The sequence below is a fragment of the Sorex fumeus genome, unplaced genomic scaffold (genome assembly GCF_029834395.1).
Source record: "Sorex fumeus unplaced genomic scaffold, SorFum_2.1 ptg000037l, whole genome shotgun sequence".
Lineage (NCBI taxonomy): Eukaryota > Metazoa > Chordata > Mammalia > Eulipotyphla > Soricidae > Sorex > Sorex fumeus.
The window spans coordinates 14,832,031-14,846,260 of record NW_026606094.1 but is presented as its reverse complement, the minus strand read 5'-3'; the positions used below and the strand labels follow the sequence as shown (position 1 = coordinate 14,846,260).

The window sequence follows — 14,230 nt, the reverse complement described above, 5'->3', positions numbered from 1 at the left end:
CTCTCGGCGACCTGCCGGTGTGTGTGTGTGTGTGTGTGTGTGTGTGTGTGTGTGTGTGTGTGTGTGTGTGTATGTGTGTACATGCTCACGCGCGCGCCTGAGGTGGGGCTGGGAGAGGTGGGAATGATAAATGTTTATAATGTTCCTTGTCTTTTATTGCTCTTCTCCCGGCCCTGTCCTCATTTGATAGCACGCGCATTAAAGTGAATTATGTGAGTGGGTTTGGCTTCCTGCTCCTCCAAGTCTCTCCAGCTTCATAAAAGGACAGGCCCCAGAGGTCTTGAGTGTAGATGAAGAGGCATCGCGCCTGCTTGGCCTGAAGGCAGAGCTCTGAGTGTGGGGTTGGGGATAGGGGGTGGCGGGGGACCTTGGGGGAAGATAGTTGCCGGGCTGGTCCACTATGCAGGGCTCGACCTGAGCACTCCAGCTGGTGCACAGACTGGCACTGACAGAGGATGGGCTGTCTGCAGGGGAAGCTACAGATGAGTAGGGGGGGTGGGGGCGGGAGTGCAGCATGGTCAGAGGCGGCGGCGTGCAGCCAGCCTGCTCTGCTCTCTTCAGTGCTGCAATGCTCTTGGCCAGAGGAATTTCCCAGGAGCATGCTGGGGGCCTGTGCAGGGAGAACCCTGCCCTCGAGGCCCTCCCGTGCAAGCAGCCTGACGCTCCTCACCACATGTGGAAAGTGTGATTTCTCAGCCTTGTTTGGGCAATGGCAGCTAAATAGTCATTATCAAATCAGACTGTGTGAAGGATCCTGTCCAGGCTTTTCATGTGGCCCTGACTTAGGACATAGTTTTCTCCCTCAGATAATAAGCTCCAAACGTTGACTCTTCTGCAGGCATCACTGTCCTCTCTTCCTCCTACCTCCCCTCCGTCTTACGAGCCCCAGTTGGAATGGGGATCCTAGCTATAATATGTACAAGTACATTACCCAGAGCTGTCGAGGAACTTTGGAGCTCTGGGGCACGGTGAATGACCTGTACCAACATCCCTAGGCCAGCTGCCATTCGCCAACAGGGTGAGATTCTGGGTACCAGTGGGGTCGCTGTCTGGGATCGAAGTAGCTGGAGACAGTCGCACCTCACTAGTGAGTCCCAGTATGAACCTTGGTCAAAGAAGGGACAAGGGAACTGGGAAGGCCCAATCATGTGCTTTTCCTCCCTATCCAAGTTGAATGCAAAGTCTAGAGCCTCTCACTGCCTTGGGGATGATTCCAGAAATCCCTGGTAACGGGGACTGGTTTTGAACTTTGGACAACTCCGTCCATCCCCTCGCTTTCAGAGAGCCTCTTGGGGGAGTTAAGAGTTTTCTGAAAAACACCCTTTTCAGTCTGAAAGGAGCCCCACCAAGTTTGCATGAGAATAACGAGAACAAGATCACAATTCAAAGAAACCATGTAGGAATAATCTGCATAAGCCTGGAATAAAATATTATGGTATGCAATGATCCAAGTCTGAGCTCCACTTCAACTCTTTTATGGTGGGGCTTGGCTGTTTCACAGCTACACACATTAGCAGGTAACATGTTACCCTGGGAGCATATTACCTGTGAACATCGACTGCTGCTGAGGCTGCCAGAGCAGGGCCTACCGGCACACGCTGGGCTCCCAGGAGTTCCATGGGCCCGGGAGCACTGACTCTCCTGAGCTGTGTCTCTCCCAGTGCCGTCGCATCTTAGTTCCAAAGCATGGGTTACTGTGTAGGATTCTGCATAACAGGACCTAAGAGGTGAAGAAAAACTCTTTAGCTCTTGGATCTCCTTGGGAAAAGAGAACATTTGGATTCTTTCGGTGCAGGTGGTAGAATCCTTACATGCACACACACACACACACACACACACACACACACATGAGCACATGCATGCGCACGCACACACACATGCATGCACACTCACACTCCTCGGCTTTGTCTCCCCTGCTCACCATTCCAACCAACCGTGGTCTCAGTAAGCAGAAAGCTGGCATACTTGGCTTCTGTAAGGTAACGTCTCTTCTCCCTAACCCCGTGCCTGGAACTTCAAAGTTATGAAAGATACTCTCAAGAGAACCAGTGCTGTATTGAAGGAATGGGAGTGCATCGATCATTAAGAATTTCCCTGGGTCGCTCCAGATAACACTCAGAGCCCCATTCCCACACTGACCAGACCAGCATGTGAGGTCCTGGCAGAAGGGTTTTCTATCAGGGCGGCACCCTTCCACTGTCATCCACAGATAAACAAGAGAAAGATAGACGAGAAACTCAAAGCACCTCATTAAAAATGATAGGAAGGTGAAAATCTGGGGAGAAGACTCCCCCCCCCACACACACACACACATGCTAAGATTTTCAGATTGTGCATGTGTTGTGTCACTTGAATGAAGTTTTCTTTTATTTGTGTTTGCTTTGGGAAATGGGATGCTATTGCTTAGGATGGAAAGGGTTGCTGGCCCTCCCACGACAGTGTGACTGTCCTAGTTGGCCTGATAGTGCCTGACCTAGAGTGCGGGAGGTTGGCCGTGGGCTGGGGAGAAGCAGAGAGGCTGTGCAGGCTTACCCAGATGTGGGCGCTGCTTGACACAGGTTCAGTTTGCCCTGCTATGATGTTTCCCAGGGGCTCCAGCCCCCACGCAGGAGATTCAGTCCCTCAGAAAGCACGGTCCTCTCATCCTAATAATTCCCTTTTTCTTAACAGCTTTCCACGAGGTCTCAGTTTACCCAAAGAAGGAACTTCCCTTCTTTATTCTCTTTACTGCTGGACTGTGTTCCTTCACAGCGATGCTGGCCCTCCTGACACACCAGTTCCCAGAACTTATGGGGGTCTTCGCGAAAGCTGTGAGTATTTACCCAGGTTGGGAGGCCTCAGGGAAGGGGGTAGAACAAGCTAAGGGAAAGGAAGCAGCATCAGAGAAACGAGGGGCCATTGTGTAAAAACTCACATGCCTGTGCTGATCACTGGTGAGTGTAGTTTTTCAGTGGAACCAGAGGGTTGAGGCGCAAATAAGAAGTAGAGGGCAGTTGTTAATGCATGGCTTGCCTCATTTCATTCACACACAAACTTCTCAGGCGTTTCTCTGAATGCTTGAGGTCCAGAAGGATGAAAGAAATAATTAAGGCACTCCTCGAAAATGTCAAATATGTGAGGAATTACTCAATTTTCATATACATCCGATGACATCTGACTTAGATATCTTAGGTCTTTACTTCAAGAAGGATGCGATTTACATTTTCAAAGAATATGAGAGGTTTTTTGTTTGTTTGTTTGCTTTTTTAATGATTGAAACCCTTTGGCTTGTTTTGGAAATAAACTGAGAAGGTATAAGGACTGGTAGTATTAAGAAGTGTATGGATATGACATATAGAACTGGAGAGTTTAAGAGTCTTTAAGGAAAGTCGTGGACAGGAGTTTTAATAAGAAAAGCCATTGGCACTGAGACCAAGATCCACTGTTTCCTTGTTGAAAACTATCCATTTGAGCCTGCTTGTGCAGTGAGGACAGTTTCACTAACTTGCCACAGATGAGTTTCAGACAGAAGGAACAAGGAAAAGAGTGTCAATTGTTTCCCTGGACACCATTCTGATTTCAGGAAGAGTGGAGTTAGAAAGGACGATTTCTAACTTGGCTGGGTTGATTTAATCCCTTTTCAGATGATTGACATTTTCTGCTCGGCAGAGTTCAGGGACTGGAATTGCAAGAGTATTTTCATGCGTGTTGAAGATGAACTGGAAATCCCACCGGCATCTCAATCTCAACATTTCCCAAACTGAACTCATCACCCTTCTTCCCCCGCCCCCCCCCAGCCCACCAAAATCACTCCTTCTCCTCATATCCGACCTCTGCCAGTGGCACTGCCTGATATCCCCCCAGTTACCCAGCCTGTAACTCAGCTGCCTTCCCCCACTCTTCTCTCTCATGCCCCCATATCCTAGCTCTGAGCATCCCTGGGTTCTAACCTCCTAAAGCCTCTAGGCACTCAGTAAATATTGTTTTCCTCTTCTTCCACTCTCTCTTCTCATGATCTCTGTCTTAGTTCATATCTTCGTTCTTTCTTACCTGGACTCCTGCAAGAGTTTTCCTTGGCCACCTTGTACCCGGTTTTATCCTTTGCTGATCTTTCTTTCCTTCATACTGACTCAAATGTGATCTTTCTAAATTATAGGTCTGAGCATGTCATTTCCTTGCTTGAATTTCTCCATTGATGTTCATTGGTGTCCCCACCAATTTCAGGCTACTATACCAGTTCGTTAGCATGCAAGGTCCTTAAATAATCTGGCCCTAGCTTGTCCTTTTAGCCTCGTCTCGCCCAACTCTTGTGGATTCTACCCTTAATGGATTGCTCACCAGTTCCAGATGCACCAGACTCATAGACACCTGTGTCCTTTTGCACCTCCTTTTTTTCTCTGCATGGAATGCGCCTCCCCATCACACCTCTACTTGCTCACTCTACTAATGCCTCTTCATTCTCTTATACTCAGCTCTCTTTCTTGGTTTCTCCTGAGTTGAGTTAGATGTCTCTGCTCCGTAGGCCCACTGTATTCCATGAATACCTATATTCCATTTACTGTACTGTATGATAATTGTTGGAAACTTGCCTGTTCCCTTTTAGAATGTAAGCTCTTTGAGAGCAGGACTGTGTCCTCCTCATCTCTGTACCCCCAAGGCTTTGCACGTGCCTTGCACATCTTAGGTTTTCAATAAATGATTATTAAATAAATAAGTGGTAGTGGTTTCTACAGAAAGAATCACTGTGAAAAAATCAGATGCAGTTTAGCACTGATTTTCTTCTTTTGTACGTATAATCACAGACACTGAGTTGAAAGGGACTTAAAATTGCCTTCAGCAGTGACTTGGAAGGCCAGCAGTCCTGTCTTGAATGCTTGAAGCCTTGGGGAACTTGCCTATTTAACGTCAAAACACATCTTGTTGAATCACTCAAAACCCTTATCTCAAGGTGATAGAATCTGCCTTTCTTTAAGCTCCTCTTACTGTTCCTCTTCTGCCCTCTGAAACTATATGGAACAGATCTTTCTCTTGCAAATTCTTTAGACACCTAATACATTCATGGCTATTTCTGACTACTGCCAATTTTCTCTGGTGATAATATCTTAACTTTCCTTAAGATTTTTGTATTTTGATTTTGAAACCCAGTTTTTATTCAAGTTTCCTCCTTGTATCACTTCCTACTTCTGGGCCTCTGTTATTCATTGTTTTTTTCCCTCTACCCCCAAGTTAGACTGTTAGTAAAATTAGTTACCCCAATATTGAATACATTAACTAGTGAAATTTTAAAGAATATACTTCTATAATTAGACAATTTTTTGTTCTTCCTTTTATCTTTCATATATATATATATATATATATATATATATATATATATGTTATTGGCTCTGTATCCATGACACAAACAGAGCACTTGGTAGCAGTTTAGAATCAGAATGAAGATCTTTAGCCTTTGGCGTGCCCCAAATTCACCTGTCTCCACCAACAGAAACTCAGAATCCTGAATTTTAGGCCCCAGAAATCATGTGGTTTCCTCAGGGATTCCAGCTAAGTCCGAGAAGAGCAGTTGAAGCGCATAAAACACCACACTCAAGAAAGTGGAACTGTCAAACCGACTCTGTCGACACATGGTGTTCTGTCAGAGATGTGAGGTGAACGTTTACAGAAAGTCAGTGCTTCTACCCGAACTGGACCTTGACATCACCTGGGAGCTTAGCGATCATGGCTGTGTGTCTCCCTCACCCACAGTACTGACTTGACTGGTTTGGGGGGACAGCATACTCATCGGGGTTTTCAGAATCTCCCCCGGCGGTGTGACTCTGCCCCCAGGACTGCCAGCACCCACACTGGATAGTGACTGAGGGTTTGAACCCGCTTTTTCCAGGGAGGGCTAGGGTGGGGTGGGGATCGAAAATAGAACACAGGTGAAGGTGTTTGCTCAGAAAGCTGACACACTCTCCACAAGTCCAAGGGGGATGGTCATTACTGATGTTTGACAAAGGGCTACTCTCCCCATTTTTTTTAAATTTCCACAATCATGATTCATTGACCAAATAAAAGATACCTTTGCTTTTACGGTCTTCGCAGACAGATTCTGTCTTCCTATTTGACACTCTACCAAGGAGTCATGGTTTGGTCTGCTACCTACAATTTTTCAAAGAAAGTTTAGATAGATTGGCTTTTAAACCTCTCTCTGAAGGCTCACATTCATTTTGCCCTTCATTAAGATTTAGCAGTTTCCAAGATGTCTGGAGAGACTTAGTGGGGAAGGAAGATGGATGCACCGTCCCCACTCTTCCCATACCAGGCCTCCCACATTTTCACCCTCATCACTTCATCACAGCCAGCCCCCCCAACCCCCCCCCCGCCCCCCCTCGGGTTATCACTCTGGCATGGTAGGCCGCCTGCAGCCATTTGCAACTTGTGAAAATGATTTTCTCAGCCCTTGCCTAAGATAAGGTCCCTGGGATAATGACTCTTAGTTGATGCAGAGATTGCCCGACCCCCACCCTACTGTGCGCAGCTTGGGAACCCTCTGCATGTTTACATGTTGATTTGTAGCCCACAAGGCGGCCCACAGCCAAGTGAGTGCCGCTGGGAAATGGTAGAATGCAAAGCGTCCAGTGCCTTCACCCCGCTAATCTAATCTACCTCAATGACTTAGGACTAGCTCTTCCTAGAATGTTTGGCTAGCAAGATAAGGTTGCTCATATAAAAAGGTTATCATCTGAAACCTAGTCCCTGGCAGAATGTGGGAAGGTCAGCATCCTGACCCCTTCTGCCATCAAGGGCCCTGTCTGGACTCCTCTACTCTCTCTCCTTTCTCGGCCTGATCTCCCTGACTTCTGACTCTCATCTTCACTTATAGGCCCTGACCCCTTTGAAGTCTGATATTGATTACAGTGAAATGTCAATTGTCCAATTGCAGTAGGGCACCTGGAACTTATTCAGATAAGCCGCGACGTTGCACATGGTAACGAAGCCCATCGGGAGGCATGACCCTCTTCTAAATGATGGAGTTTCTGAAAGAGGTGCATCAGGCCATTGAAGTGTCACTTTTGCCTTTTTATTACTTCCATTGCTTTTTCTCACCCTAAGACACTGATTGAACTAGAGTGCATTTTAGACCATGTTTTTGTGACCCCTGGGCAGCAGTTTGGGATGCGGAGATAGATGAGCTGTTCCAGGGTTTCCTGGTATTACTCATGCAGACAGACTTAACTTTTCAGATAATCATGTCCAAAATCTATATGGGAGACTCTTGTTTCTCTCTGAGCCGTGGTTGGGATTCCAGCCACAGAGAAGTACAGCTAAGCATCCCCAAGTAAGGTGAATTCCATGAGATGTTATTTTTTGATGCCTCCTGATAAAAAGCCACCGACCTGTATCTGATTCATAAATGAAAGAACTTAGTGGTTTGGGCAGCGAATTCTGCTTTTTCCTTATAGACATGGGATGAGGAAGATGGTGTAGGGGGGGACGCTGAAGAATATAGCTTAGAAATAAAGGTTACACATCTCACTTAGGGAGCTGGGAGAGAATTAGGCTCTGTAGGAAAAGATTCAAGGAATTCTTTTCTAATTGAGTGTAGCCATGAAGATATGAGACAGGACAGTAAACAGGGACTTGCTTCTCTTGCAGAACCTGGTTTTGAAGGGCAGGCATGGCCCAGAGGAACAGTGAAGCGAGGGAGTGGAGCCCTTTGCACACCTCCAGCAGGGCTGATTTCCAGAGGCCTGAGCTTTTTATCCAAGTCAGGTCAGGATCAGAAACAAAGCCAACAAACAGGCCTTCCTGTCCAGTCCACTTGGTCACAGCATCTCTGTGCATCCTGCTAACCAGAGTTGAGCTCCCTGGTGCCCCAGGTTCTAGTGCATGAAGCGACCCAGACTTTGAGCAAATGCCTTCCTCTTAACTTCACTGGCTCTACTCACACTTCAGTAGGTCCTTCCTCCCTCTGTAATGCAGCATTCGGGAATCCTTGTAAGATGTGATCACTTTGCCACAATATCACTTCATTCATTGACCTCCATTTTCCAAGCCTAGTCAGAATTTCTGGTGTAACCAGACCTCTTTAACATCTGGCTCCTCTCTGTAGAACTGAGCATTAGAGATAGATGCTGTGTTTCATGGTTTGCTCTGATGACTTACATGTAAGTAAATAATACTGTCCTCCCATTGTTCATCTATTTGCTCGAGTGGGCCCAGTAACGCCTCCATTGGAGACATTGTTGTTTCTGTGTTTGGCATATCGAATACATCACGGGTAGCTTGCCAGGCTCTGCGTGCAGGTGAGATACTCTCGGTAGCTTGCTGGGCTCTCCGAGAGGGGCAGCGGAATTGAACTCGGGTCGGCCATGTTGGCTGCGTGCAAGGCAAACGCCCTACCACTGTGCTATCGCTCCAGCCCAAGTAAATAATAATGTGTGTGTAATTTTAGCATGTTGAGTTAATGCAATCAATAGACTTGTTCTGTATGATCCTCTTATAAATTGGACTTTTTTCAGACTCAGAGGTAGTGGGACAGTCATTCATTTACTCATTTGTGTGCTCAGTCTCTTATGAGGCCTTCTTACTATATTCATGGGTGACACCCAGTCTAGCTCTAAGCTAAAATAGACAGGTGACCCATTCTATAGGGTGCACATTTTTCAACTTCTGAAAGGACCATTTCAGTAGCTTATAGAAACCATCAGCTAGCCAACACCCACTTGAAGAAAGTATCATCCACACTTGCTTAAGTATTTGCATGACTGTTTATTAACTGTGAGTCTTGCCTGGCATGTGAAGCCTTGAGTTTGTCTTTGACTCTACCTCTAACTTTTTCAATTCACCTTAATTATTTCTTTTCTCCTGGTTCAACAAGCTACTTTCCCATTTCTGTTTTAGCTGTTGTGGATCGCCAAGGACTCACTTGCTCATATTTCTCCCCTTATTACTCTAATAAGAGTCTTTTAATATTCTAATCCTCCACTGGTGTCCCTTTGTGTTGCCTCATTTTAAGTTTTTCCTCATCCTTTCTGAAGAAAGAATTCATTTTCTTTTCTGACAACCCCTGATATGATATTCCAAATCCTAACATTATCTTGAGTTTCCTTTACACAGATCTTACACTTGATGGTGTTTGCATCATGCCTTCTCAGTTTGCATTTGATAGGTAATTTTTTTAAATAAGAAAAAGAAAGAAGGAAGGATGGAAATAAGGAAAGATTCTGCACTCAATTGACTTTAATTGTGGGTCCCAAATCCATAAAACATATGGCCAGGAGGGGAGCCTGCTTTAGCTTCAGTAAAACACAGTCCACCAGTTTGTTCGAGCTCAGTACAATGTTCCTTCTCTGCAAAAAAGTGTAGTGTACTCACATCCCACACTACACTTGTTGGAGACATTTTGGTGGTATGCACAGTGCTGTGTTATGGGCAATTGCTTAAGAGAGAGCACTCCACAATACAAGGACCAGATATTAAGCCATAGCCAGATGATACCTTGGTTCTGAACAGACAGAGCAGGGAAATCATCTCAATAATCATGTGTCTGAGTGGGTTGGGATATATCCTCTGCAAGCCAATTCTTTTTTTTAATTTTTTTTATTTTATAAGGTGGTTCACAATATTTGATTACTTTTAATATACAAACACCAATCCCACCACCATATTTGGGATCTTTCCATCTCAAGCCCCAATCCCTATCCCAAAGCACAACTGAAATAATATATTTTGTATTGTCTGTTATGAAAAACTGCTGAAAGTGCTACAAAAAAGTATCCATATAGAAAACAGTGTGGAGATTGTTCTATTTTAGCAGGGGCCATTAAGACATTCTTTAGGATATCACTGTCACTGTCACTGTCCTCCCGTTGTTCATCGATTTGCTCGAGTGGGCCCAGTAACATCTCCATTGGAGACTTTGTTGTTACTGTGTTTGGCATATTGAATACATCACGGGGTAACTTGCCAGGCTCTGCTGTGCGGGCAAGATACTCTCGGTAGCTTGCCGGGCTCTCCAGGAGGGGCGGAGGAATTGAACTCGGGTCGGCCATGTTGGCTGCATGCAAGGCAAACGCCCTACCACTCCAGCCCAGGATATCACTAACATGTTGTTAAAGGTTGGGTGATGTGAGCTTATAATATATATATATATATATATATATATATATATATATATATGGGCTGAAGCGATAGCACAGCGGTAGGGCGTTTGCCTTGCACGCAGCCAACATGGCCGACCCGAGTTCAATTCCTCCACCCCTCTCGGAGAGCCCGGCAAGCTACCAAGAGTATCTCGCCCGCACGCAGAGCCTGGTAAGCTAGCCATGATGTATTCGATATGCCAAACACAGTAACAACAAAGTCTCCAATGGAGACGTTACTGGGCCCGCTGGAGAAAATCGATGAACGGGAGGACAGTGATACACACACACACACACACACATATATAATATATATATTTCCCTCTATGATTACCTACAATTTGAACTCTATCAGATGTGGTGTGGCACTCATGGAGAATGGGCAGGGAGTGTCTTATGATATGTCTGGCCATGCGATCCAGGAATACATTCACTTGTGCTTAAGCCCTAGCCGGAGGGTATGGGGAGTGGCCTTGCTGGTGGCAGTGGTTGGGTTATGGAGGTTTTTGGCTGCCGGGGCTGGGTCCCTTGGGGTGGGGAGGGCTCTCACCTACCCTCCTCTGGGGAGCCCCAAGTAAAACAGTCTGGCAGGGGGTCTGGTAGCATGGCTATGGCAAGCGTCATGTTGCTCCCTTCCAGGAGAAAAAGCCATGTGATCAGGATGGTGGCCAATGATGAGATTATCTGGCGCTTAAGGTGGCTTATGGATATGACCCCTGGGTCGCCAGAGACAGGGGGACACAGGCAGAAGAGCAAACCAGTTTTTTACAAGAACATAATCAGAATAGATTTGAGAGTATGTTAAAATGATCTCAGAAGGGGTACTTGTCTGAGTGGGTTACCAAGGTACCAAGTGAAAGATCTCAGAGATCTCCTCTGCATCACCATGTCATTCATTGATTGGCCAGTTTTCTGCCCTTTCCCCCTCCCCAAACCTGACTCCTTGCTCTCATGATGCTCCTCACTAATTAGGTAGCTCAGAAATTGCTGGGACTACCTAGATGTTTAGGGAAACAGGATCCTAAGGCAATTTACACTGTAGCATTGTAGCACTGTTATCCCAATGTTCATCAGTTTGCTTGAGAGAGCACCAATAACGTCTCCATTGTGAGACTTGTTACTGTTTTTGGCATATTGAATACACCACGGGGAGCTTGCCAGGCTCTGCTGTGCAGGTGGGATACTCTTGGTAGCTTGCCAGGCTCTCCGAGAGGGATGGAGGAATCGAACCCGGGTCGGCCACGTGCAAGGCAAAGGCCCTACCCGCTGTGCTATCACTCCAACCAATATGGCAATTTACAACCATATTTAAACAACTATTTTATTTTTATTTTCCTTTTGCACTTAGAATTCTATGTGGGGGTAGGGTGCTCATCAAGCAAACAGGTGAGCTAAGTTGTTGTCATTTTTTGAAACTCTTCTGACCACTCGCCATCCTCTGTCATGGATTCTGAGGGACAGCCAACAGCTCTTGAGGCTGTGCCGAGGCTAGGAACTGAAGACTAGCTGTCAGAAGGGGAAGGGGGCTGTCTGCAGACACTTCTCCCCCTTATCTATACAAGCTCTTGGGCGGTGGGTGCTGGAATGCAGGTTAGTTCTTCTGCTGATGTTTCCTATAAACATAAATATGACATTGGAGTTTGTAGCCCCTGGAGACCTCCCTAATGCAGAAACTTCAGAGGCAGGCCAGGGTTGGAGAGGGGTCACAGTATAGTCTTGAATGAGATATCATCTGACTTCTGTGCCTTTCTGTTTTTGTTCTTTGTTTGTTTGTTTGTTTGTTTTTACAGTTTCTTAGCACTTTGTTTGCTCCCTTAAACTTTGTCATGGATAAAGTGGAAAGCATACTACCATCCAGTTTGTGGCACCAGCTGACACGGATCTAGGGAAGCTGTGCGTCCTTCCGTTCACATCACCCAGTGGACTGCCACCGCCTCTTCCGTGCCAATGCCTCATGGATGCAAGAAAGCATGACTTTGAAAAAGGGAAGCCATTCCGAGGTTTTGAAATGTTCATGGACAGTCTGTTCCATATTAAAAGCTGTTTTTGTTGTACAAAATCCATTACTGTTCAGTTCTATTATATTTTGCCTTCAGAAAAGACAAAAAAAAATCAAAAATAAACTTTTGTGTATTGCAGCAACCAGTTGTGTCTTCCTGAATTTTCCAGCCCTCCAGAGTTGCTTTCCTAAATAACCCTGTTGGTTTATATTTAAGCTACTAGGGCCCCAGGCCTGCTAATGCCAGTGATGGTTAACTTTGCGGATGGATCCCATCTCAGCAGCCCCTGGAGGACCGCTATAATGGGTAGCTTAGAAAAATGGAGTCTTTTTGGCTCCAAAGTACCGTCTTTTATAGTCCCTCAATCTGTACATCTTCAAATACTAAAAACAAAAATTGTTTCCAAAATGAATCACAGACAGCATGAGTGCAATGAAATATATGTGTCATCATACGTTGTTCTAGATCAGAGACTCTAATCTTGGACAAAAACTCAACATTGTAATTCTAGGAATTAGTTTTCTGTTCTGAAGATTTGTTATGAGGGTTTTTTTAAAGCTTAATTTAATAATTATAGTCTAGGTCAGATGTTTACAATAATGTTAATGTTTATGGTTTCAATTTAGCAAGGGGCATCCCAGTACCTCATCACCACCAAACTGTCCAAGACCCTCCACCAATGACCTTATGTTATTTCCACCTCTTCATTTCCTTCCACCCACCCATCCACCCCCCACACACATCCTCCCATTACTGATATTCTCAGTTTTGTAATCTGAGTTGTTATTTGATACCATATTCTGCCTTGTTTTGTTGTGAGAAGAACAAGAACTATAGACCCAGCAGTGTGTTGGGGCACCTGGCCATTTTAAAATGCTGCCAGTTTGGATTTTTTTTTTTAATTCTTTCTTGTTAGGGTATTTCAGGAGGAAAAAAAAAGAAGCCTTCATATTTGCATTCTGATGAATAGGTGAACATTCTTTGAGTATTTTCATGATCTGACCCAAAATGATCATTTGTGCTCAACTTTCTTTGAAAACCTGCTGACTTGACTTAAGCAAAAGATAAAAAATATTAGCCTTGAATTCTTTATGAAGTGAATTCTCTATGCGTTCTCTATGAGTTTCATCTATTAAAAATATCAATCTATCATTTGGAAATAGGACTGTCCTCAACAGGATTTGGTTTTCCTCTAATTTAGAATCCCCACTCTTTTTTTCAGAGTGTTAACAGTAGGCTTTGTGCAGGAAAATGTGATGCTATATCTCCTTCCCAGTTGCACTTCCTAAAGCATCTCAGCCTTTGTCTAAGAGCAAATTTGAATGAGGAGGTAATGCATAGGCACACAAGGGCTTTTCATGCTTTGGACCAGCTTTGTATCTCTGTGCAAACCTCTGGTAATATATACAGCTCTCTCTTACTCTTAGGTGATTATGATAATTTACTATGTAGTTTGGGGGGGGTGGGGAGACTACGCCTCTTTTCCATACCATTAGAATTACTATTGGTGGCTGAGGCTATATCTGTCTTGTTTCCCTCTTTCCCCCACGCTACATTTTTGTGGTGTTATTATTTACAGTAGCATTGTATTACTGTTTCAGGATTGCAGTGTAATGCACTTCACCTACCACCGGAGTGACGGTATCCTTCTACTGTTCCCTGGTTTCCATCTCATCTGCCTCGCACCCCACCCCTCTGCCACTTGGCAGCCTCAGTTCTGTAGACAGAACTTCAGGGTTTATTTTCAGTGGCCATTGTCTATGCCTTTGCTTTTATTCCCCTTTATGTTCCACATATACATGAGAGGATCTGCTTTTTGACCTTCTTTTGACTTAGTTCATTTAGCATGATGCCCTCTAATTCCATTCAGTGAACTGCAAGATTTCATTGCTTCTTCCCCACCCCATTTTTTATTGAGGTACCATGGTCTACAGTACTAGTTGTTGCAGATATAAACATAAAAAAATGTTTCATGCATACATTATTCCAACATCACACCCATCACCAGAGATTCCTGATATCCTATTTCAGAGCCCCTCCCCAGATATGTAAGCTCAGCTCTATAGACCAACTCTCAAGTTCTGATGCATCTGGACATTCTTTGGTCTCCATATTTTTTTATAT

General features: G+C 44.9%; 1 protein-coding gene across 5 annotated transcripts in view; it reads left to right on the top strand.

Moving 5' to 3' along the window:
* Positions 1–12,244, top strand: part of ST7 (suppression of tumorigenicity 7) — a 309,460-nt gene extending 297,216 nt beyond the window's left edge. For 3 of the 5 annotated variants that reach the window (XM_056117970.1, XM_056117968.1, XM_056117972.1), the window contains 2 exons: positions 2,671–2,810; positions 3,624–3,764. In XM_056117970.1, coding sequence (XP_055973945.1) covers positions 2,671–2,810; positions 3,624–3,743 — 260 coding nt within the window. In that variant the 3' untranslated portion in view covers positions 3,744–3,764. Of the gene's footprint in view, positions 1–2,670; positions 2,811–3,623; positions 3,765–11,896 lie in introns of those variants that run through there. The other 2 variants (XM_056117971.1, XM_056117969.1) reach the window with 1 other exon arrangement.
* The last annotated feature ends 1,986 nt before the right edge of the window (positions 12,245–14,230 follow it).